The sequence below is a fragment of the Aulonocara sp. 'chitande type north' Nkhata Bay genome, linkage group LG20, assembly GCF_057382095.1.
Source record: "Aulonocara sp. 'chitande type north' Nkhata Bay isolate Kocher_YH1m ecotype deep benthic linkage group LG20, A_spYH_male_GT1.1, whole genome shotgun sequence".
NCBI classification, from domain to species: domain Eukaryota; kingdom Metazoa; phylum Chordata; class Actinopteri; order Cichliformes; family Cichlidae; genus Aulonocara; species Aulonocara sp. 'chitande type north' Nkhata Bay.
Genome location: NC_141363.1, coordinates 26865681 through 26890634, shown reverse-complemented (window position 1 = coordinate 26890634; position 24954 = coordinate 26865681). Strand labels below are relative to the sequence as shown.

Genomic DNA, 24954 nt, shown 5'->3' with positions numbered 1-24954 from the left:
GTGTCTTTCGTTAACTAGCAGCTGGTTCATTTGTGCTGCCAGACGCTCGTGGAGTGCAGTCAGCTTCTTCAGCCAGTAGGCGTGAACCATGTCCAACTCTTCATACTGGAGACCCTTTCTTGGATATCTGCCACTGTGATGGTTACTGGACCCTGTTCAGGGAGGTCGCTGTGGTCTGCCCTCAGATCCTCTAGCCACTGAGCATTGCCGTTATGGGTTGCATCCTTCTCCCATATGCTCTTCCAGTATTGCTCCGTCTCCAGCCTTGGTGGTGCTGTTCTCTTATTGTTCCCTTGCCACTGAGAGTACACCTTTGCTGGTTCTGTGGAGAACAGCTGGTTTATTCTCCTGCCTTCTATCTCTCTGGTGTACCTCCTCAAGCGGCTGGCCAAGGCTGTGAGTCTTTGCTTGGCAGTTTCCAAGGCCTCAGGTATGGACAACTTGCTGTATTTCTTAGGCACCTTATTTGTCGCACCTTTCTGCAACTCCGTTAGTTGGCTAACCTCCCTCCGTGCTACTTTGATCTTGCCCTCTAGCCTCCTTCTCCATGGAGGGTACTGCCCCTTGTGGCTGTTCAACTTGTAGCCAAGCATCTCACTGATCACTGCTGCCGTATTGTAGATCAGCTTGTTAGTGTTGGTAATCGTGGTTGTAGGTATTGCCCGTAGTGCTGCATTAACATCATCTAGCAGACCTTCTGAGGGTACTTCACGTAATCTTGGTAACCGGCTACGGGGGATCCAGGTTTCAAGCTTGGCCATGATCCTATTTTTCAGGTCAGTTCCTCTCGCACTCAACGATCCTTCTCCTATCGCACTTGGGGCTATGTACCCAATCTCGGGTGGGGGTGATGATATCTCCCCCCTGACCTGGCGTCCTGACTCCTCCTTGCCGTAGCATTTGTGTTGTACCTCGTCAATCTCTAGCTGTGAGAGCAGTCCCTTCTTTCGAATGTTGGAACACTGAGCTACTAGTTGTTTCGCCGTCATTGTGGATGTTGGGTATCGAAGAATCCATAGGTCCCTCATCCTATTCATGTAGCCCCTTCCGCCGGGGTTACTTGCGTAGTAGCATTCCAACAACGCCCTGTTTTCGTCCCTTGCCCACCGATGCCTTCTTGTTCCAGTAGCCCACTTCTCGTCAGGGTGCCCTGGTTCCTCAACACCTGACGCGGACCTTGTTGATCCGGGCGACGTCCGAGCCGGCATGCCTTCATATTTATCTGTCTCGCTCATGTCTGCGGTAGGCTTGCTTAGCATAGGGGGTCTAGCCTTAGGACCCTTACTGGATACAGACGCCCCAGGCAGGAATCGAACTTGCGATCCTCTGTTCCAAAGGCGTGTAGTTTAACCACTACGCTATCCAGCTGCATAATATATATATATATATATATATATATATATATATATATGTGTGTGTGTATATATGTGTGTGTATATATATATATATATATATATACACACACACACACACACATATACATATACCACTGACTTTCAGCTTGTTGTGTTTGTGGATATATGACTGACTTTAATTATTAAACATTCGCACATAAATAAGTGACGTCATATTCAGTACTTTTGACAGTTCACTCTTCGGCCGCTCCATCTCATTAGGGAAATTCCATATACATAAATGTAAATTTCAAAACTCAACCCCATCATTTAATTTGTTTTTGATTAAAATTGAATATTACTTAAACTCTCTTAAATTAACTTCCAATAAAAAAGGTTTATCATTGATTGAAATTCATTCAGAAATGTTTAACGAATGAGCTGTCACAACTTTCAAGTACAAAGTTGTTATGAAGTCTGTCACATCCCCCCCCCCCCCTTTTTTTTTTCTTTTTTCTTTTCTATCCTTTATTTATTTATCCTTCTTATTTCATTGTACTGTATATTGTTACTCTTATTTGCCTTGTATGTCTACTGTACAAACTGAACTGGAATGACTGACTGTTCGCTTTATAAGTTCAATAAAGTTTTGGGAAAAAAAAAAAACCTCTTCGGCCGCTCCCTTCTGCCGTATTTTGCGGCAAAATTCTCCACACCCACCGAAGCGCTATGAATTGTGGGATATATGGGACCACGAAGCGTGCACCGGACCACGCTTGATATTTGGGGAAATCGACGGCGCATTTGGAGTATGCATTTGAAGCACACTTCGAATTGGGACAGCCGTCGTCGCGTGGCGGTGACGTAACCGCACTTGAAATGCGTACTTCAAGCGTGCAGACCCTGAATTGGGACAGAGCCTGTGGCAGAGGATTGAACCGTGGGACGGGAAAAAAGCACAGAGTAGATATAACATGTTCACAGGGAAGGCACACTAACTGAAACTATAAGCTAGAGCAACACAATATAACCTCAAAACAACTAAAACCATGAATAACAAATAATCAAGAAATATTAATTAAACACAAAACACTGGGTCACACCCAGGACCATGACATTGAGAATTACACACAGCTGAACAAGATCAGATAATGAGATTTGAGAAAGTAAAATAAAAACAAGGCACAAAAGACAAAGACTGTCAACTTAAAGCAGAAAGTAAACATGGCAGAGAAACAAGAAACAAAGTATACAAGGGAAGCTTAAGTAAACTTAAAGACAAATCATTACAACAACATGATGTCACAGCCCTGGGCCTCGGAGGGAGTGAGACCTCCCTTTGCTTCAAGCAAATCCAAGAGTGCAAGGACTCGTTGACAATTGGTTAATTGGAGTCCTGTGCTTCCCTCTTGTAGGCAGATTGAAGTGTGACAGCCCACGCAGATGATTGGCTGCCTGGGGATCCCATGGTAATCCAAGAGGCAATGAGTGGCTGATTGTGTGCACTGCAGTTATAAAAGGCTGAAGCGCCTTCACTCTATTCACTTCTTTCTAATCAATGATTTTAGATGTTATTTTTTTCTCTTTTTATATAAGCAAATATGTGTTTTTGTGCTTGAGTAAATTAAAGCCCAATTTAAAAAATATAAGATGTACTATGTTTCATATTATAATCATGATGATTTTCTTTTGCGTGTACGCCAAAAATCCTGTCAAGTGGAATCAAAACATTCTTGTATGCATAAAAAATTCCTGCAACACATTTTGGAAAACTTTATATATGTAATATGAGACAGAAAATGGCATCATATTTTTATTTGAAAATCTTGTTTTCTGTAACATGCTTTGCTGACTTTTGAGTTGTCTAGTTTAGAGTTAATAAAATAAAAAAAAAGAGTTAATAAAATCATACATACAGTAGAAATCAGAGTAGAATCAGTCTTCATCTGTATATCTGCATAAGTGCACCCTATTTGCTACTGTCTTGCAGCCACTCGTGGCAAATACTTGCTCCAGTTTGGGGTAATAGACTAAACTTCTGGCCACCTGGTCTGCCACATTTTCATCTGGCTGAAGACCTTTGTCTCTCATCGCAGCCATCGCACACTGTACAACATGTTTGTACTCCAGAGGCAGGAATGGGATGAAAACATCAACCAGACAACTGTCAATCAAAGTTGACTTTGAAAAACCGCCTACAAAGAGAGATTTTCAGTAAGAAAGATGATCATCGTAAGTGGTGAATGATAAAGACATAAGGATACACTCACTTTGATCACTGTTGAAAACTATAGGAGAAATGAAACTTTCAAAATCTTTGAGCATCATCTCTTCTCGATCTTTTCCATTTTTCCAGAAATCTACAGCTGTTTTTGTAATTTGATCTGCTCCTGTATTGCTGTGAGAAAGAAAAAAGAAATAGTAAAAACATAAGAAGTGTCATAATGTGAATGAGCAACTGGTCCGTTTTCAAATATTTTGTATTTTATAATAGGTGCTAACAAATATAACTATATATAACTATAATATATTTTATAGATAGTAGATGCTAAGATAGCATCTTAGTTAGTTTGTTAGTTATCACTTTTCTAATCACATGCCTGTTATCATCCAGATTTCGGTGCCATGTCCTCCAGTTAAACCTCTTTTACCTGCACATGAATTCTGCATCATCACTCCTGCTACTGCTGGACATTTCTCGGCTGTTTATCAGAATATTGGTGTCCCTTCCTTGGACAATTGTTCCCTTAAACCGCATGCTGATCATTTGCTCACTTTGTTCAATACCACTTGTTCAAATGTTCTTGATATTGTTGCTCCTTTTAAATAAAACAAGTTTAATAGGTCTAAAATGATCCTTGGTTAAACTATGTCACTCGGGCTGTCAGAAGGACGTGTAGAAAAGCGGAAAGAAAATGGAAAAAGATAAACTCCAGATTTCCTTTGATTTGTTAAGGGAAGCCCTATTTCTTTATCAGGATGCTATTCAAAAAGTATTTATCAGATATAATCTCTAACCACAGCTACAGGCCCCGTGTCTTATTCAACACCATTAATTCTGTTATCAACCCTCAACCCACCTCACACCTACCAGGGTCTCCAGCCACCTGTGAAAACATTTTTATGTTTTTCTGTCAATAAGGTTGATACTATCAGTTCTCATATCTCTCCTCCAGGTTATGATCCCTTTGTTCCCCTGATTTCCTCAGTTGTGTTTGATCACTTTGAGCCTTTTTCAGTGAGCACTCTGCCCGAAATAGTCTCCCATCTTAAACCCTCTATGTGTCACTTTGACTTTTTTGTTTTTTCTTTCTCACCAAATGGACCATCCCAGCCTTGCCATATTGGTCTATTTGATTCACCTTTGATTTAATTGATTATTTTATTTTCACTTGCTGAACACAGGACAGACTTGACTGGGGAAAAGAAAAGGGAGAAAGAAAGAGGGAAAGAAAAATAGCGGGGAAGAGGAACGGTGATAAAGGGCAAAAAACAAAAACCAACAAAACAAACTGACAAAAAATACATAAATCAATCACCTGTTGAGAAAGAAAAAAGAGAAAACAAGCAAAAAAAGAGCAATATAATAAACAACATCATTGCGATGATCTATGCAAATATAACAGTAAATACTAAATATTGAATGTTGTTGTGCAGCATGCAGGACCGACAGCGCACAGTGTGCTTTGAGCCAAAAAGGGTGTAATTTGTGTGTGTGAGCACCCGTGTGTACACCTGTGAGCATGAGCGCGCTTGTATTTAAAAGGTTCCTTCATGTAATGATCTGGTAGAGGGTGTGAGGGGGGCCATAGCCCCATCCTCCTGGGCATGAAGCAGGTATGGGGGAGATCCAGGCTCCAGACATCCAGAGGCCCTCAGAGCACAAGAGACCAAGGAAGACCAACGGAGGGGCAGCTGCCACTATCCCAGAAAGAGCTGAGGAGAGCCCCAGATGAGGGGTCACTCAGCAGCCGCGGAGCAGAAGCCAGAGGGAGTTGCAGTGACGTGCCCGTGAGCTCCGCCGGCAGCCAGCTGTGCCAGAGTGACCGAGCCCCAGGCCGAGAGCCCGGGGGCACCCCACCTCCGAAGGGGCCCGAGCGAGCCCCAGGCTCCAGGCCCCGACAAGCAGCCACCAGGAGTGAGCTGGTGCGTACCTGGACGCCCATCCCCGAACACAAAGAACCACCAATGCACCGATGTCTGAGAGCGTCTGCCACTGGCAGGGGGAGTGGTGGGGGGAGATAGGCCTCCATACCTTGGATGGCCTGAGATGTCCCTAGAGAGGTGGCATCTGATACCCGACCTGACATATATTGTAACAAATTAAGTTATTTTACCAGTCCCTAACAAAGTGGAAGCATTAAACTTACCTCTGGAAAGGCTTCCAGATTTTTACCTGAGAAAGATGATGATCGATCTTTGAAAAAAAACTCCTTCCACTTTTCCATAGTCCAAATATGGCTTTATGCTGTCAATCACACCAGGAGGAATTTTGTCCATCTCATCAAATATGAACATTGAGCGTTCACAGTTTGTAACGCTGTTTTTGATGGACTCCTGTAACTGAGACTGAGGAGAGAGCAGCAAATAGAATTAATACAGACAGAACAGACAAACCAACCAGAACAAATAAACTGAGTTTCACTTGAAACACATGATACTCCATACTTTATAGGTAACAATTTCACTTTGATGGGGGAAGTGAAGTGTAGCTGAGAACACGTGAACAAACTTGCTGTGATGTCCCTTCTTGTAAACATTGTCTGCAATCAGCTGGCTAACAAAGTTCTTCCCTGTGCCAGTTGGTCCGTGCAGAGAGAGCACCAGAGGCTTCTTCGGGTTATTATCTTTCATAAATCCACTCACAGATTTAAAAATGGTATTTGAAGCAATATGTTGTCCAAAGAGTTTGTTTCCCAGGTCAGCCTTCAGACCTATAGAGTGGAAGAATACAGAAAGTCACCAGGATCCGTTGCTAAAAAGTGACTGAAATTACACTAATCCAGTAAAATTCTACTTCCTGTGGTAACCTAACATGTCAAGTCAGCCTTCAGACCTTGAGAATACATAGCAGAAAGTCAGCAGGATTAGTGACTGAAAATGTGACTGACGTGAGAGGAGGTTTAAAAGAAAAGCTATTTGAGCAAGGGTGGACTTAGCAGATCTACCCACGCAAAAATTGAGACAAAATTAATTTTTTGTTCAGTGAATGGAGAAATTGCATAGACTGCACAAGAGCCCTGTCTACTTTCCAAAGGGGTGGGCAGGCTGCAGGCCGACAAAAATGTGTAGATCTTCACTCCTACAGCAATGACTGTTGCTCTGAGAAACCATCACAAAACTTGTGTACATGTGTAGTTTAGTGGAGTTGTTTACAGTGCTAACTTTTGTTAAGTATCATATACAAAACTGCCATCTCAAAAATGCCAGGATCTCAATATGGACTCAAAACAGAAGCCTGCTACTAATAAATACTGCTTTTTAGTGCCTAGCCTGATCAAGTATCTCCATAAAGATTTTTAACGCTCAACAACTGCTGTCTTTTCAGCCAGTCGTGGTTCATGTCATGAAGTCATTACAGTTAAAGTTAAAGAAACAGAGCAACAGAACTCTGTCTTTTTGTCAGCCTGACTACAGTGCTGAAGAGAAATGTAGGGTTGTTCTTATTTTCTTCAATCAGTGATGAATAGTAAAATGATCTAGCTTTATAGAGGGCTTTTTTATAAAGCAGTAAACTACTTTTCTAGACTAAAAGATGATCTTCTAAATTAGTGCACGCCATTCCTTCTCAGGCTTTAACCTCCTAGGACCTGGCGTCCACATATGTGGACATCACATTTTGGGTTATTTAGACCAAAATACTCAATTTTGCTCTGCAAGGGCCTGATATCCACTGACGAGGACTTTATAATGCTACTGTTCAATTGAAATTTTAAACGAATATCCTCATATGTGGCTCTCATTTTCTTAGAAACAAAAATTAGGTTAAAAATAATCTGGTAATTCTTTGTTTTTACATTCATCGGGTCCCAATCAGTCCAAATATCAAAGAGAAATTAAAAATGCATGCTGTGGAAGAGTTTGGGACTTAGGAGGTTAAGGTGAGTTTTTGAGAGTTATACCAGGAAATCAAATACTTCTGATTTAAGGCTCTCTGTTTCTGAGAAGCTACAGTATCCAGTCATCCACAGTGAAGATGTAAAACCATTAACAGTATAATCGACCTCTGTTGGATTTGCGTTCATGTAGCTGCTCTCCACTGTGTTGGTTCAGGGCATTGAAGATGATAACAGTGGGTGAATTATATTTTTCAACTTAGTTACAGTGTTTTCAGAAAGATATCTACTGTGATGAAATCTACTACCCAGTGCTGTGTAACCAAAATGTAAATGTTTTTAGGAAATGATCAGAAAAAAGAGGTATTTCAGGAAATAATGTTAAATGTTACGTTTCTATGCCATATGTCAGAACAAGATCTAGAGTGTGATTAAAGTGCTGGGGGGCTCTTTTACATTTAGAATTAATTTAATTCAGTCTAATAACAGATTAAATGCTATGCTGAGGCTGTCATTGTTAGCATCTAAACATATATTAAAGTCTGACCACTAAATCAGATTAAATAAAAGCCCTGAGAAATCAGACAAAAACTTTGTGTAAGGCCCAGGTGGACGATAGATAATAACAAATAAAACAAGTTTTTGAGTTTTCCAGTTAGAGTGGACAAGGCTAAGCATCAGACTTCAAATGAATCAAAACTCTGTCTGGGTCTTTGGTTAATTGAGAGTGGAAGACTGCTGCCACACACCCTCCTCAGCCTGCGCTTCAAGGATTCTGATAGTATGACTCGGGGGTGTTGATTTATTTAAACTAACATAGAAACATCAAGGATGATCCAGAAGCAATCTTATCTGGGGCAAAGCTAATTTAAAATAAACTGAAGCAAAGTGCAAAACTGTTCTGTGGTCAGATTTGATCAAATCTGTTGGGGTTTTTTTGTTTTTGTTTTTTGGGGTTGTTTTTACCAGCACTCAGTTCAAAGCGTGCATTTGCTGATAGGATGTTCGTGCATTAGTACCTATGGAACTGGCAGCTTGAACAGCTGGAAAGATTTTTAGAGTAACATATGCTATCATTTCTTTTTCTGCAGGGAAAGCTTTGCATACTTCAGGAAGACTGTGTTAAATCATACACTACATCTATTGGAGATTATGTATCTGAATTTCAGGAGCGGGACCACGCCTCCAAACACGCTCCTTCTGGTTGCATCTATATAGGTTCCCCCCAGTTCCACAAACTGTTCATTCTCGTTTACGTGCCCCACCCACCCTCCTTGTTCTCAGTTCTTTAACTTCTTCACTTCTATTTAATACATGGGGATCTGCCAGGCCCGGGAGCCGTCGCCAGTCCCCTTCGAGGCCTTCCCCACACCGCAGCTCAATTCATGTCCAAGCATTCACCTTTACCTACTAAAACGCTGTAAATCCTAAAATGAAGACGTGGGCCCAGCCAGTGAATTACAACAGCATGACTTTGTAGAAGACTCTGGATGCTTTACATTGAGCTCTTTGCCCAGTAGATTTATATTTAAAAAAACATAACATAATAATTCTCAATTGAAATAATATCAATATCTGTACTGTATATCTATGGAGCTATTTTTTTAATCATACTAGAATGCTAGTTCTAGTAAAGCAGAGATCACAAGCATTTCAGAAGCAGTCAAGTAAGCTAGGACTTTTGCGCCCCACCCTGAAAGCAGGTTAAACCAGCACGGCTCCTTCTTGGGTTTTGTTTTAAGAGACAACAGACACTTTGATATCTAGACTGTGTAGAATCACAAAGACTCAAGGTTACACAGTTCTTCCTTTTCTACATGGCAAATGTATGAATAATAATAATGATAATAATACACAGTGGATCACCCAAACTGTGTGACCATGTTTGCTTCTGTATTAATCTTTTATATTGTTTTGTATTTTTTTCATGTAGATTATTTAATATACAGTAGTTTTCAGTAACCACAAGGACTTATAATTTGGAAATACAATAAATATTTGTGATGTATTATTTTGTTATATGGACTTTTGTTTTCAAGGCAGATGCACCCCAGTTGATTTAGGGGGTGGACTTCAGCCCACTACCAAGATCCAACCTGTAAAGGTGCTGTATCTGTGTCATTTATAAACTATATTCTTGTCATCAGTCTTTTTTCTAAACTCAATTTAAATCATGAAAATTGGTTACCTTCCCAAGTAAAGTTAAAAAATAATAATTAGACCTTTACTGTTTAGATTTCACAAGCTGTTTGCTGGGTGTGTTACCTGTCTGGTTGAAGGAAATCCAGTATGAATTACATCTCTCGCCCCAAATAGAATTCCATGTCTCTTTGATATTAGGGAATTTGAAACTGCTGAAGGGCTCAGTTTCCTTGATCACAGTGGAGGAAAGTAGAATCCACAGCAGCAGGACATGTTGCTTACTTGGTTTCATTTTGCAAGTATTGCACCTTAAACTAGCCCAAAGAACAAACTAACCAAGAGTTAACATCATGTAACTTCAGGGCGTTTCATCGTGAAATCTAAAAATAGACATCAGTTCAAACATACAAAAGGAAAGCAGTCTGTCCTCTCAAACAGTGTTGTGTCACTTATAGTATCGAATAGTCCCTGTTTTCATTAACCCTGTATTGTAGCGCCATCTTGTGGCCATAGTTGGCCATTGTATTTGTAACGTGTGTGAACACTCATTCATCATTTTATACTTTACACTTTATTCTACACTTTTCTAAGTACACAGTTAAACTGCTTATTATTGCAAATATCTAATCAGCCAATCACATGAAAGCAGTGTTAAAATGTACCTTGAAAGACCTTGAAGGTTGATAATTAGTATGACCACCTTTATTCTTCAACACAGCCTGAGCTTACTCATGGACTCTTAAAGTCACCATCAAAACTGAAAGCAGAACAATTTTTTGGCAGAAATTAAAATTTTCAAAGACCGAAATACCATTAGCTCACCATTTTTTTTGTTTGTAACAGCGTGGCAATGAACATTTAGATGTCCACTGCTGTTCTACCAGCAGGGTATCATTTGCAATGGTAACTGATTTAGTTTTACACACTTGAGTTTCATAATAAGACTGCCAGCCAGTTTCCGCTGTACCCGAATAATTTCCTGAATGTTACTCTAGTAAACTCTTAAAAATAACATTTGTTGGTTTACAGTTTTAAAAACATTACACACCAATAAATGATCAACCATTTGTTGTCCTGTAATAAGTCATAGTGATGTAAAAATATTAATATTAATGTTCTTTTTTACTGAAAGAAGGTTGGAAGACAATCTAGTGGTTCACACTATTTTATTATCAAACAATTCGAGATGCACAGCTGTGCACACAAAGTACAATTTGTTATTAAAGACAGACAATACATGTGATTAGCCATTGATGGAGAGAGTCTGTGGTTTAAACTTGATTCTGATTTGTCCTCCTTGTGTTCTTTCCGCATGCCAATTGTTGGTGTTGGTGTCAGCTTTAACCCGACACCTTAAAGTCTCTGTGCCTTGCTCCACCATCACCAGTGCAGGAACACCATTCTATCATAACCCCCCACTCATTTCTAAGGCAGCTCTCGCTGATAGTGATCTGTATTGGTGTCAGTGTGAGCCAGTCTACCTTCAACACGCCCCTTCATACCATGAAGTTAAATACATGCAACTTTCTAATAAGAAGTTAATCAACTCTATTATGAACATACATTACAATTATTATTAAAAAGGTTATTAAAACTTATTTCTAACATATTTACAGGCTCTTGATGATGTGAATAAGCTGGTTGTGACTGCTACACCTCTGGAACACTAAAGCGTGGTCCTTCAGATGTTCATTCCCACTCTACCGTTCAACAAATTTGTCTCATAAGGGAAACAACTAGGTCGTGTAAGAAAAAGCTAATGTTCTGTCATGTTAACAACTGCATTTCCTGCTGGTGCTATAACTTTAAAACCACTCCCTTCATAATCAAGCTTTAAAAGTCCTAGATAGCAAACCAGTTTTATCACTGCAATGTTCTTGGTAAATATAAAATTATGCTTTGTTAAGTTCTTTATTCACATGCGTGACTATGTGTCATTTTATTAAGACTTGGGCATTGTTTGTGATTTTGACATATCAGCTTGGGTGTTTTATTTGTCCCTTAATTTATTGATTTTGTTATTAAATATTATTAAATATTTACAATTCGGTTGTTATCTTATTATCGTTTACATTTTCATCTTGTATTTCCTTAATATTTTGAGTCTTTAGTTAAACTGGAATTAGTTGAATTTCATAGAGTTGATTAGTTCCTTTTGTTTTACCCTCTTTGCTTTATTGTCTTTCTCCCATCACGTTTACTACTGTCTGTGTTTTCCTATTTGTTGGTGGCGGTGAATTTTTTATTTATTTATTTTTTAAACCAATGTCTGGTGATAAAGTGGTTTTTTTTTAATTAATTTCTCTTTTTTGGGGGGGGTTGACAGTGCTACCACTTAATTTGCTGTTTTCTTTGCCACAGGTCCATATTTTCAGTTATTTTGTTTAATAAAATTATGTAAATTGATTTGCCATGCCTCTGCCTTTGTTAATAATGAGCCTGTGTGCCTTTGCAAGTAGTAAAACCTTTGCGCTGGTTTATGGCAGTTCATGAGATTTTAGATTTTTTTATTCTTTATTTCTAGACACCAATTCCTGTTGTTTGTCCATTTGAAAAACAAAAAATCTATTTCTTCAAATTAGAGCCCGACTGAAAAACCAATGGGAGGTGAAATGTTTTGGGGTTTTCTTTGTGATTTGTTTTGTTTTCAAATGTATAAGAAATCCTTATAACCTGTATTAAAACATGTCTTGCAAAAGTTGCTTTCAATATGATTTATTAGCAGTACAGTTTTTTGATTCATATCTGTGCAAATGCCCATTTCTGTAACACATTTGCTGTGATGACCTGTGTACGGTAAACATATGCATAAAAAATCAAATAAAGACAGTGTTTATTGTTTATCTACTCACATTAACTAAACAAAGCTGGGCCATTTCAGACCAATGCAAAAAAGTAAAATCAGGAGCAAATACACAGATTTAAAAAAAAAAAAAAAAAACAGTGACAGTTTAAAAGGAAACCAACACTCATTCACATATGACAGCGTTAATCTTGAGGTACCCATTTGTTACCTGAAAAAACAGAAAACTCCTCAGGCTCTTTATTCAGTATAAATGAGACAGGTGAAGGCTTCCTGATATCAAAGCTCAGACACAGAGACAGACCTCCACACAGACAACAGTGAAATATTTGAAATAACCGAAATATATTTAATTGTGAAGGAAAATAGCACAGCTTTCAACAGTGCAGAAAGTGTATGGATTACGATGGATTTTTGGTTCATGGATCTAAACCATAAACCAAACATATTCCTGATTACTGGGGAAAATTCAGTGTTGGCACACATAGACCCCTTGTACAGCAATCTGAGAAATTAGTTAAGGAATGACTCCTCTTTGGACCCACCTCTAACAACCTCAAACCAGGATAACAGACAAAGGGAGAGAGTGAGCAGTCATCACAAGTGAACTTTACCTCCTTAGATGCTGACATTAAATGTACAAGTACAACCTGCTTGCTACAGTCATACAGCCACTCTTGACAAACACATTCTCAGAGAGGTGAACATAGGATATATCTCTGACTACTCTGTCTGCCACATCTTTGTCCGGCTGAAAACCTATGGCTTTCATCTCAGCCATCACACACTGGATAACATGTCCGTACTCCAGAGGCAGGAATGGGATAAAAAAGTCGACCATGTTGTTATCAATAAAACCTGAGTGGATAATTCAATCAGTAAAGAGATTTTCAGGAATAAAAAGGGTTTTCATCAACACTGAGTATTCATGCATTTTATACTCACTCTGGTCATTGCTGAACTGAGAAAGTGACGTTTCCAAATCCTTGAATGTGATCTCTTCTCGCTTTCGTCCTTTGTTCCAGAAATCCAGAGCCATCTGTGTAATGACGTCTTCTCCTACATTGCTATGAGAAAGACCATAAATAGGTATAGACAATTGGTATAAAGGTGAAATTCAGTGAATTAATTTAATTTGCATTAACTCAAATGCAAACTAATCTAGGGACAACAAGTAAGCCTGCAGTGCGAGAGCAAAGCACTCTAATGGGGTATGAGGGTACTATAAGGTCATTAAACGATGAGGCCTGATTATTTAAAATCAGGCCTTTCAAGAAATTAAATTTTTTTTGAAGACAAGTCATTTTGTTTGTGTTTTTGATAAACCAAGATGAATAAATGTGTTATACCTAACAATTAGGGGTGCAACGATACACAAAATTCACGGTTCGGTTCGATACTTTGGTGTCACGGTTCGATATTTTTTCGATACAAAAAATGTTCATGCCTTTTTAATTTGTCATTTATTAAAATTATAAATATATATTTTAACTCAAAAGTACAGTTTTTTAATTTAATGTTGCTGAAACAACAAAATAATAAAATAAATAAATAAATCTATCTGATCGAGAAATCCCTCATCTTTGGAAAAGAGAGTTTATTACAGAGAAATGGCTCTTTCCAAAATAAAAGCTATACTATACGCTTCTTCTGGGCTATATTCTCAGCAGCATATTAAACATATCAGGTCCCCATAAGGAGAATCATGTGCTAACGGCTGTCTAAATGACTCGGGTAAAGTTTGTAGCATGTGTGCTTGTTGTTTTTGTCTGCTTCCACTTGTCTTTGCACTAGGATGATGTCGGCGTAAATGTGCAGTCATATTCGTTGTGTTCCCACTAGTGCTGTCAGCGTTAATGTTGTTAAAATGACTTTAACGTCATAATGCAGAAAATCTCCGTTAACGAGTTACCGCGGATCGCCCCATGCGAGGGGCTGGACGGCGTCAACACGTTAACAAGCTAACTGCGCTAACACACTAGTTCCCACCAATTGAGCATTGTGTGGCACATCCGACATACTGTTTTACTTTTGTCCATGACCTGCTCATGCTTCGCATGAAAACCAAGATAGTTTCAAACGCCAGATCTGAATGAGGGTGGGGGAGGTTCAATTTCGGGTAGCATTGAGGCAGTTGCCATGTTGCAACGAGCTTAGCTTCTGTCTTGCTAGCTTGCGCTGCGCTCAGTGGATCTGCACTCAACAGTGCAGCCTAGGCGGAGTAGTCGAACGCAGATCCACTGATCTCTCAACACAGACAGCATCGTCAGAAGAAAAGTTGATAAAATAAATTTAAAAAATTGTATTGTTCGATACATATGCGTACCGAACCGAAGGCACTGTATCGAACGGTTCAATATCGATATGAGTATTGTTGCACCCCTACTAACAATAGAGGCTGCCACGCCTCCTCACTGACAAAGGTTTTATTCCCTTCCTTGCTCTTAGAGTTGCTCTTAGAATTTTCTCCAAAAGTTGATTCTGTTCATCTGGACATAGCGTTTTCAGTGGGAGAAACAGTTCGTCACTCATCCAAGTGACTTCTTCAGTCTCAGCTGACTGCAGGTTCCCCCAATCTTATAAACAGTACATTTGCATAATGACTGAAAAGGTCAGTTCCTTCTTCATAATTATGCAAATTCTCATGACCATTGATCAACAACCACTGATCAATGGCCATGAGTACCATTTACAGAGAGTTGGGGAATGGCTGCAATCACAGCATTGTAAGATGGTGAAAGATGTACCCTTAGGCCCCCTCCTCAATTCAGAGATGGTTTTTCCCTTTTCACGTAAATGACCTCCTTGACTCCGCACTCAAACCAGCGTTCCTCCCTGTCCAGGATGTGCACATCCTCATCATTAAAAGAGTGTCCACTGGCCTGTAGGTATAAATAGACTGCTTAGTCCTGGCCTGACGAGGTAGCTATTCTGTGTTGTGCCATCCGCTTAACCAGAGGTTGTTTGGTTCCCCCGATGTATAAATCCTGGCCATCCTCCTGGCACTTAACAGTGTACACTATGTTACTCCGTTTGTGTTGGGGGACTCAATCCTTGGGGTGGACCAATTTTTGGCGCAGCGTGTTTTGGGGTTTAAAAGCCACAGATACGCAGTGTTTAGAAAAATTGCGTCTCAACTGTTCTGATACTCCTGATACATACGAGATCACTATAGGTTTTTGCTTTTGGCGCCTTCCCAGCTTTGACAAAAGTCCAGCTAGGATAACAACATTTACTCAGGGCCTTCTTCATGTGCTGTTCTTCTGCCTCCCTGGCCACTGTGTGTGTGGGGATGGTGTTCACTCTGTGTTGTAGCGTCCTGATGATGCCCAGTTTATGCTCCAGTGGATGATGAGAGTCAAACCTTAAATACTGATCCGTATGCGTAGGTTTATGGTACACATCAACTTTTAGATGTGCCACATTACTGATGGAAATCTCACAGTCTAAGAAGGCTAACCTGCCATTTTTCATATCTTCCCTGGTGAATTTGTGTTGGTCCACCTTAAATGTGATCTGTAAAATGTGGTATGTCCTGGTGTCCAGGTGTCATCCACATACCTGAACCAATGACTTGGTGGTGTTCCAGGGTAGGACAGCAAAGCCCTCTTTTCCACTTCTTCCATTTACAAATTGTCCATGAGGGGTGAAACTGGGGAGCCCATGGCACACCCACGTTTCTGCCTGTAGAACTGACCCTTGTATATGAAGTAGGTGGAATGAAGACACAGTTCCAAAAGCAAACACACTTGGTCAATGCTGAGAGTGGTCCTGTTGCTGAGGTTGGGGTCATCCTGTAATCTCTTACGAACTACCTCCAATGCTTCGGTGACTGGGATGCAAGTGAAGAGAGATGTAATATCGTACGAGACCATGGTTTCATCTGCCTCCATAATGACATCTCTCACCTTCTCAACAAATCCAAGGTGTTCTGGATGTGGTATTCAGAGCTGCCTACCAGTGGGTTGAGGATCAAAGCCAGAAACTTAGAGATGTTATAGGTAACCGAGTAAATCATGCAGACAATCGGTCTTAGAGTTGCACCCTGGCAGCTCTCACTCCTAACTCCAGTGAATCAATCCTGTGTATTTTCCTCTTTGAGTTAAAGTCTTTAAAAACGACATTTTCTGCCTATTTTGTGTGAGCATTCGAGCCCTCTATTCTTTTCTGGTGGTCACAGACTTTAAAACAACTCCAATTTAGAATCTCCAGGTAACCTGATATGAACATCTTTGTAATGAAAGAAAGCCAGAGAGAACCCATGGAGGTAAACACCTCACCACTGTGCACCCAAAAATGCAAGACTGAATGGCAAAATTAAAACACGAATCCAAAATTCAACAACAAATGACAACAAAATTTACTTTTGAACAAACACTACACAAGAAACAGCCAAATAATTACAGGTATTTTATTAATGTCTGAAGCCAATCGTGTGGTTATGAACCTGCCCTGTTGAAATGCTTTTAGTTTTTACCTGAGAAACATGAAGATTGATTTCTGAAAAGAAATTCCATCCAACTGAACCTGGTGGCTCAGAAATGGCTTAATACTATCAATCAAACCAGGAGGCATTTTGTCCACATTTTTAAAAATGAACATGGAGCGTTCACCGTTTGTGACATTGCTTTTGATCCACTCCTGTAACTGAGACTGAAGAGAGAGCAGAAAAAAGAAATACATATCAGTGGCCAAACAGAAAAGTTAAACCATTTTACTTGAAAATAAAACGTGTGGTACACCATACTTTATAGGTTACAATTTCACTTGGATGTGGGAAGTGATGTGTAGCTGAGAACACGTGAACAAACTGTCTGGCTTTTCCCTTCTCATAAATGTTTTCAGCAATTAGCTGGCTAACAAAGTTCTTCCCTGTGCCAGTCGGTCCATGCAGAGAGAGCACCAGAGGCTTCTTCGGGTGGTCATTGTCCATGAATCCACTCACAGCTTTGAAGATGATGTCTGATGCAATGTGTTGTCCAAAGAGTTTGTTTCCCAGGTCAGCCTTCAGACCTATAGAGTGGAAGAGTACAGAAAGTCACCAAGATCAGTTGCTAAAAAGTGACTGAAATTACACTAATCCAGTAAAATTCTACTTCCTGTGGTAACCTGACATGGCAAAACAAAGTTAGACCAGTTTTACATAATGGCCATATAACAAGCCATTTAACATTATGAGCAAATGTCATCTTGGCTGCTTCGAAAGGTAAACTAGTAAACAGCTATATCAGTTCAACTGTTGCCGGAGAAGTACTGCAGGAGAAAATGTCTCCAAACGTAGTGTTTAAATTGTTCAAACAACCCAGTAAACAACCCACACTCTGAAATCTTGTCTCACAGGATTTCAGAAATCTTGTCTCACAGGATTTCAGAGTGTACTCGGGCGGGATTATCGCTCATGAAGTCAAGCTTTCAGGTCCAGCGAAGTTTTGTTAATTCACTTTTTAATTACGTTTTCCTTAATGCCCGAGAGAATTACCTCAGTCGCTTTGATACTGGGAATTATTGTCATTGAGCACATAATTTTTTAATTTAAAATTTTCATGAAAAAGATCAATTTTTAATCTTTTGTAAGGCAGACTGAAAGGATCAGTGTTTGTGGAAGCATTGCTAGTGCCCGTCCATATGGTGCCATTTTTGCTGTAACCAGTTTTGACTGATTGACAATATCATGATGTTTACAGCTGCCCAAACCAAACATGGCAGGTAAAAACCCATCCTGCTGCTTGTTAGGTTTTGGCTGTGAGAGTTGAAAACCACAAGTCACGGATTTTTAATGTCTAGACTGTGCAGTAATTTAGATAATTAAGGTTAAAGCCAATTACCTATAGTAACAGTTAAACATACCATTATCATATTGCAAATATCTTTACACGGTTCATCATTTCCATAACCACTTATCCAATTCCATGAGGAGTTGGAGTCTATCCCAGTTAACTCTAAAGAGGCAGGATACACCCTGGACAAGTCACCAGTTTAATTAGCCAGTGTGCACCACCGGGTCCTTGATGCCACCAGTCCCTTTACCATACAATAATAATAATAATAAATTATTATTAACTATTATTAGCCTATTTATATCTCAGTTTACAGCCTGCTTTGGGGGATGGAGAAACATAAGAACATTAAAACGGTATGTTTAAACAGAAGAACACCAAAGTCACAAATGAAACAATGAAGGAAAAGATAAGAAAAAAAAAGAGGGCAACTGATATCGAGTCTCTTACATTATAACACTACCCACCTGCTGCATTGAAGCCCGTCCCTTCATTATCACGCCGAGTGCGGTGCTCTGTTTTTGGAATGAAATACTTGAACAATACCCCTATCCCAGTCCCAAGTAAGACACTGAGAGGCTCTATTGCTTGGTTCGAGCCCGAGCAGAGTAGTATCCCCAGCAGCAGGATGTGTTGCTTCCTTGTGTTCATTTCGCACGTCTTCAACAAACTGAAAGACAAACTGCAAAAGTAGACTTAGTCAACATCATGGGTGTTCCCTGAGGGCATGCAGAAGTGCTGAGTGAAGTCCATTAAAGTACAGGGTGAGCCATTTATATGCATACACTGTAATAAAATGGGAATGATTGGTGATATTAAAGTCCTGTTTGTGGCACATTAGTATATGTGAGGGGGCAAACTCCTCAAGATGGGTAGTAACCATGGTGGCCATTTAGAAGTCAGCCATCTTGGATACAACTGTTGTTTTTTCAATAGGAAGAGGGCCATGTGACACATCAAACTTATTGGTAATGTCACAAGAAAAACAATGGTGTGCTTGGTTTCAACGTAACTTTATTCTTTCATGAGTTATTTAAAAGTTTCTCTTTGTTCACAGCCATTGACATGTTGAAGAGGTTAACACGTGAGGAGCGGATTGAAATCGTGTTGATATCTGGTGAACGCAGTAACCGGGTCATTGCAGCAGATTTCAATGCAAGACACCCTACGAGACCACCCATCTCCCATGCTACAGTTAGCAAACTGCTTGCTAAGTTTCGTGAAACTGGTTCAGTGTTGCCAAAATGTGGACGCAAGAAAACTGTCATTAATGAAGAAACATCAGTGGCTGTCCTAGCTTCATTCAGCAAGAGCCCACAGTGTAGCACTCGCCGCATGTCACTGGAGAGTGGCATTAGTCGAACATCCCTTCGGCGGATGCAGAAGATTTTGTTCAGTGATGAGGCAAACTTTTATGTGAATGGTGAAGTTAACAAACAAAAGTGATGGTTTGGTGTGGTATATGGGGTACAACGATAGTGGGTCCATTCTTCATCAATGGAAACCTCAAGGCCACTGGATATTTGAAATTGCTACATGATGATGCGTTTCCCTCTTTATGCACTGAAGCTGGCACGTTCCCTGAGTTTTTCCAGCAAGATGGTGCACCACCACATTATGGGTGCCAGGTCCAAGCATTCCTAGATGAACAGTTTCCTGGAAAGTGGATTGGTTGTAGTGGGCCAGTTCAATGGCCCCCAAGGTCTCCCAATTTGACCCCCTGAGACTTTTATCTTTGGGATCATCTGAAGGCAATTGTCTATGGTGTGAAGATACGAGATGTGCAGCATCTGAAACTACGGATACTGGATGCCTGTGCTGGCATTTCTCCTGCGGTGTTGCTATCAGTGAGTGAAGAGTGGGAGAAGAGGGTTGCATTGACAATCCAACACAATGGGCAGCACATTGAACACATTTTATAAGTGGTCAGAAACTTGTAAATAACTCATGAAAGAATAAAGTTACATTGAAACCAAGCACACCATTGTTGTTCTTGTGACATTACCAATAAGTTTGATGTGTCACATAGCCCTCTTCCTATTGAAAAAACAACAGTTGTATCCAAGATGGCCGACTTCTAAATGGCCGCCATGGTCATCACCCATCTTGAGGAGTTTGCCCCCTCACATATACTAATGTGCCACAAACAGGACTTTAATATCACCAACCATTCCCATTTTATTACAGTGTATCCATATAAATGGCCCACCCTGTATACCAAAGTGATCTCTATCCACACATTTCAAACAGTAGTGTTCTGTACCACAGAGATGCTAACATTGTCTTTTTGCATCAAGCCTGTAAATTCCTACCACCTTGTGGTTGTAATTGGCTGTCATCTTTGTAAGGTAACTTGACTACCAGCAACAGGAATAAGTGTATAGTTGGTGTAGCAGTCCTGTTAACAACTACTGTGAGTAAAAAACTTCTTTTTTTTTTTTTTTTGTGACTTATTACAGTCATGATAATTTTCCTTAAGGACCTGAATCCTGAGTTCGAATTTTGGTTGGTGCACAGTGTTTAATATTGATTGGCTAGTAAATAACTTTGAAAAGTAACTTTTTATTTACTGAAAATGCAAAAGATTTCAGGGCTGGGGAACGCCCCCATTGTTTCCCTATCCTAACAATGCCTCTGGTGATCATCAAAGAATGCAATAACATTTCCGACCATTATTCTATGTTTAGAAAGTTGTTTATCCTCTACTGAGGGGGTATCAGTTTCATTCTGACTCACATAAGTTTCATTTTGAGTCTCTGCTCAACAGAAAACAAAAGTTAAAAAGTTCAGACCAACTAAGGCTACTCGTGGGTGCACTCAGCAGAAACGCACACACTACACTCTTTGTTGAGCAAGAGTAGGTGCTCCTGGTTCAGTGTTTATATTCAGTTTTGGATTGTGTAACACCTATGCCAGTCAGTCTTATCTGGCAGTGCTCTCTGAGTTACTCAGCTCCACCTCTCCTCCTTGCAGTTGAGCTAAAACCATGAGCTAAATCCTGTGTGTTTGTTTCCATTCAGAATTCTGTACAGTACCTACACCCCCCTGCTGAGAAAAACAAAGCCCCAGACAAAGACAATAAAAACCTGGCCTGAAGGAGCCCTTTCTCAACTGCAGGACTGCTTCTCAACAACTGTATGGGATTTGTTCTCCAGCCACAACCTCCAGGAGTACACGGACACTGTACTCTCGTACATCAGGAACTGTGTTGACAATGTCACCGTCAACAAAGGGTCAGGGTGTTTCCAAATCAAAAACCCTGGATGAATAGCGAAGTGCAATCCCTCCTAAAAAGCCGCAACACTGCCTTCAAGTCAGGGGACAGGGCTGCGTATAGGGCGGCCAGGGCAGACCTGAGTAGAGGCATCAGGAAAGCTAAGGCCGCCTATAGGAGGAGGATTGAAGATCACTTTGCTGACAACGACCCCAGAAAAATGTGGCAGGGGATCAATCACATTACCAACTACAGAAGCAATAACCAGGCAACATCTAGGACTGATGCCTCACTGGCTGAGGATCTAAACTGTTTCTTCGCCCGCTTTGAGACGACCAGGCCCTCAGCTGCCACACCACTTCCACCCGCCCCCAGCACTGGCACACTAACACTCAGGGAGCATCAAGTGAGGTGTGTTCTAAGGTCAGTGAATCCCAGGAAGGCGGCAGGTCCTGATGGAATACATGGAAAGGTTCTCAGAGCATGTGCTGACGAACTGACCGGAGTCTTCACTAAAATCTTCAACCTTTCCTTGTCATCAAACACCGTCCCGCCCTGCCTCAAAACCTCCACCATCATCCCCATCGCCAAGAAGACAGCTGTGGCCAGCCCAAATGACTACAGGCCTGTTGCAGTTACGCCTGTAGTGATGAAGTGCTTTGAGAGACTGGTCTGTCAGCACATCAGGGCCGGTCTGCCTCCCACTCTGGACCCCCACCAATTTGCCTACAGGACAAACCGATCCACCGAGGACGCTATCACCATAGCGCTCCACACTGCGCTGAGTCACCTGGAGCACCGAGGAAGCTATGTGAGAATGCTCTTTCTGGACTTCAGCTCAGCATTCAACCATATCATCCCGGAGATCCTGGTCCAGAAACTGTCTCACCTGGGACTCTCCACCCCCATCTGCCTCTGGATCAAGGACTTCCTGACAAATAGACCACAGTCTGTCAGACTCGACCCCCACCGGTCCAGCACCATCACACTCAGCACCGGGTCTCCACAAGGATGTGTTTTGAGTCCCCTCCTGTTTACGCTCTACACATCCGACTGCTCCCCTACCCATCTCTCAAACACCATCATAAGGTTCGCGGATGACACCACAGTGGTTGGACTCATCTCAAAGGGGGATGAGTCGGACTACAGAGATGAGGTCAACAGACTGACTGAGTGGTGTTCAGTTAACAACCTCCAACTGAACACCACGAAAACTAAAGAACTTATCTTGGACTTCAGGAAGGGCAGAGCAGACCCGGCCCCACTTTACATTCACGGGAACTGTGTGGAGAGGGTACGCTCCATGAGGTTTCTGGGCGTGCAGATCTCTGATGACCTCTCCTGGACTGCAAATACTACGGCGGTGGTTAAAAAGGCCCAGCAGCGTCTCCACTTTCTGAGAGTGCTCAGGAGGAACAACCTGGAGGAGAGGCTGCTGGTGACATTTTACAGAGCCACCATAGAGAGCATCCTAACGTACGGCATAACAACATGGTATGCAGGGTGCTCAGCTGTGGACAGGAAAGTACTGCAGAGGGTCATCAACACAGCCCAGAAGATCACTGGCTGCTCTCTGCCCAGCCTGGAGGTCACTGCAAACTCTCGGTACCTCAGCAGAGCTGGCAATATCATCAAGGACTACTCTCACCCCAGCAACCAACTGTTTGAACTATTACCGTCAGGCCGACGGTACAGGTCACATAAAACCAGGACAAACAGATTCAGGGATAGCTTCTTTCCCAGAGCTATCACCGTAGTAAATAAGCACAAAAACAATTGAACCTATTCCATACGTCACTGTCATTATATTAATGCTGCTATTCATACTGTCATTATATTAATGCTGCTATCCTGTATATATTGTACATACTATTGTTTGAGTACTTACGATTGTTTTTTTTGTACTTTTTATATTTTACATTTATATTTATTATTGAAACTTGCACCAAGGGAGTGGCACTCCAATTTCGTTGTACTCTGTACAATGACAATAAAGGCTATTCTATTCTATTCTATTCTATTCTATTCTATTCTATTCTAGTTGAGAATTAAAAAATGTATGATACAGGTGATGAATGCTGTAATGATTTTCCAAACATCATAGTAACATAAAAGTTGTATAAATGGCGGGAATACATCTTCAATGTTAAGCCAAGCTTCAGTGTTGCAGTTAAGATGGCGCGGCCATGTCCAGACGCCTTCCTGACCGGTCCGCTCCGACTATGCACGTTTTTAGTTTTTCACTTATTTTTTGCTCTGGTTTACATTCCAAAATCCTCTAGTTTTATAGTCTACGACAGCAGATCACTTGTAAACATTGGTGACAAGGTTGCACATTTAATCTTGGACACTTTTAAACCCGACCCATCCTGGCCACCAGCGATACTACTTGGCACGGAGAACAACAACGGACGGGCCGCTCATCCAAGGCGTAGAACAAAGAAGCGCGCTGGCATTCGGGACAGACTGAGACAGCAGGCGCATCGCTCACCGCTGGCTGCCCAGCATTCTACTGGCCAACGTACAATCACTGGAGAACAAGCTCGATGACCAAAGAGCAAGAGTCACCTTCCAACGTGACATGAGGGACTGCAACATTCTGTGCTTCATGGAGACATGGCTGACCCCCACCGTGCCGGACCAGGCCGTAACTCCGTCGGATTCATTCTTTGTGCTCCGCGTGGACAGAACAGTAGAGTCAAACAAAACCAAAGGTGGAGGAGTGTGTTTCATGGTAAACAGAAAGTGGTGTGATGCCGGGAGCATTTCTACTCTTCCCAGCGGCTGCTCGCCACATCTGGAATTCCTGAGCATTAAGTGCCGCCCTTTCTATCTGCCCCATGAGTTCACCTCGGTCATCGCCACGGTGGTCTACATCCCACCCCAAGCGGACACAGGTATGGCTTTGTCCGAACTACATGATGTGCTGAGTTCGCTTCAAAACCAGGACCCGGGCACAGCCCTCATTGTAGCAGGAGACTTTAATAAAGCGAACCTTGGACAAGTCATGCCAAATTTCTACCAGCATGTCTCGTGTCTGACGAGGGGGGAATCGAATTTTGGACCACTGCTATACGCCATACAAGCAGGGCTACAAAGCTGTCTCACACCCGGCTTTTGGGAATTCTGACCACAACACCATCTTCCTCATTTCCCAGTATAAACAAAACATACGGAGGGAAGAAGTAACCACGAGGGACGTGAAACGTTGGTTTGCCCAATCAGAAGCTACACTACAGGACACACTCAACAACATGTTCAGAGCATGCACAGTCGGCATCAACGAGTTTACGGAAGTAGTAGTATGCTTCGGCAATATGCTAGCGGAGGCGATTATCCTCACTGCGAGAGTCACCACATTCCCGAACCAAAAACCGTGGGTGGACAGATCGATCCGCACTGCAGTGAATGCCAGGACCGCCACCTACAACGCGGGTCTCGCCACTGGCGATATGAGCTCCTACAAAGCAGCCTCATACGGCGGTGAGAGATGCCAAGTGCCGGTACCGGGAGCTACGCACCATTATGGACTACAAAGCAAGGGACACTGCACTGATCAACGCCGACTCTGCATTCACCAACAAGCTGAACCAGTTCTACGCCCGTTTCGAGGTTAGCCAGGCAGCTA

General features: G+C 41.4%; 2 protein-coding genes and 1 pseudogene across 2 annotated transcripts; 1 reads left to right on the top strand and 2 right to left on the bottom strand.

Annotated features, from left to right (window-relative positions):
- Positions 1-1834: 1834 nt before the first annotated feature.
- Positions 1835-10216, bottom strand: LOC147305784 (torsin-1A-like). Its single transcript, XM_086278492.1, has 5 exons — positions 9656-10216; positions 6003-6268; positions 5731-5903; positions 3605-3732; positions 1835-3529 (listed from the first exon to the last, which is right to left on the bottom strand). Exons 1-5 carry the CDS (start codon positions 9822-9824, stop codon positions 3270-3272), a joined length of 996 nt encoding a protein of 331 aa, XP_086134618.1. The 5' UTR covers positions 9825-10216; the 3' UTR covers positions 1835-3269.
- A 1927-nt stretch (positions 10217-12143) lies between these two features.
- LOC147305783 (torsin-1A-like) lies at positions 12144-18763 on the bottom strand. The gene is made up of 5 exons (XM_086278934.1): positions 18580-18763; positions 17083-17348; positions 16813-16988; positions 13278-13402; positions 12144-13208 (listed from the first exon to the last, which is right to left on the bottom strand). The coding sequence occupies exons 1-5, from the start codon at positions 18761-18763 to the stop codon at positions 12967-12969; spliced, it is 993 nt and encodes a 330-aa protein (XP_086135060.1). The 3' UTR covers positions 12144-12966.
- A 5294-nt stretch (positions 18764-24057) lies between these two features.
- LOC147305782 (uncharacterized) lies at positions 24058-24943 on the top strand (annotated as a pseudogene).
- The last annotated feature ends 11 nt before the right edge of the window (positions 24944-24954 follow it).

Excerpts from the sequence above, each read along its gene's own strand:
- LOC147305784 (XM_086278492.1), bottom strand. The coding sequence starts at position 9,824 with ATGAAACCAAGTAAGCAACATGTCCTGCTGCTGTGGATTCTACTTTCC. Across the intron at positions 5,904-6,002 it reads GTGAAATTGTTACCTATAAA|TCTCAGTTACAGGAGTCCAT; the intron begins GTATGGAGTATC and ends CTCTCTCCTCAG. Across the intron at positions 3,530-3,604 it reads AGTTTTCAACAGTGATCAAA|GCGGTTTTTCAAAGTCAACT; the intron begins GTGAGTGTATCC and ends CTCTCTTTGTAG.
- LOC147305783 (XM_086278934.1), bottom strand. The coding sequence starts at position 18,763 with ATGAACACAAGGAAGCAACACATCCTGCTGCTGGGGATACTACTCTGC. Across the intron at positions 16,989-17,082 it reads GTGAAATTGTAACCTATAAA|TCTCAGTTACAGGAGTGGAT; the intron begins GTATGGTGTACC and ends CTCTCTCTTCAG. Across the intron at positions 13,403-16,812 it reads TCAATCTTCATGTTTCTCAG|CAATGTAGGAGAAGACGTCA; the intron begins GTAAAAACTAAA and ends TCTTTCTCATAG.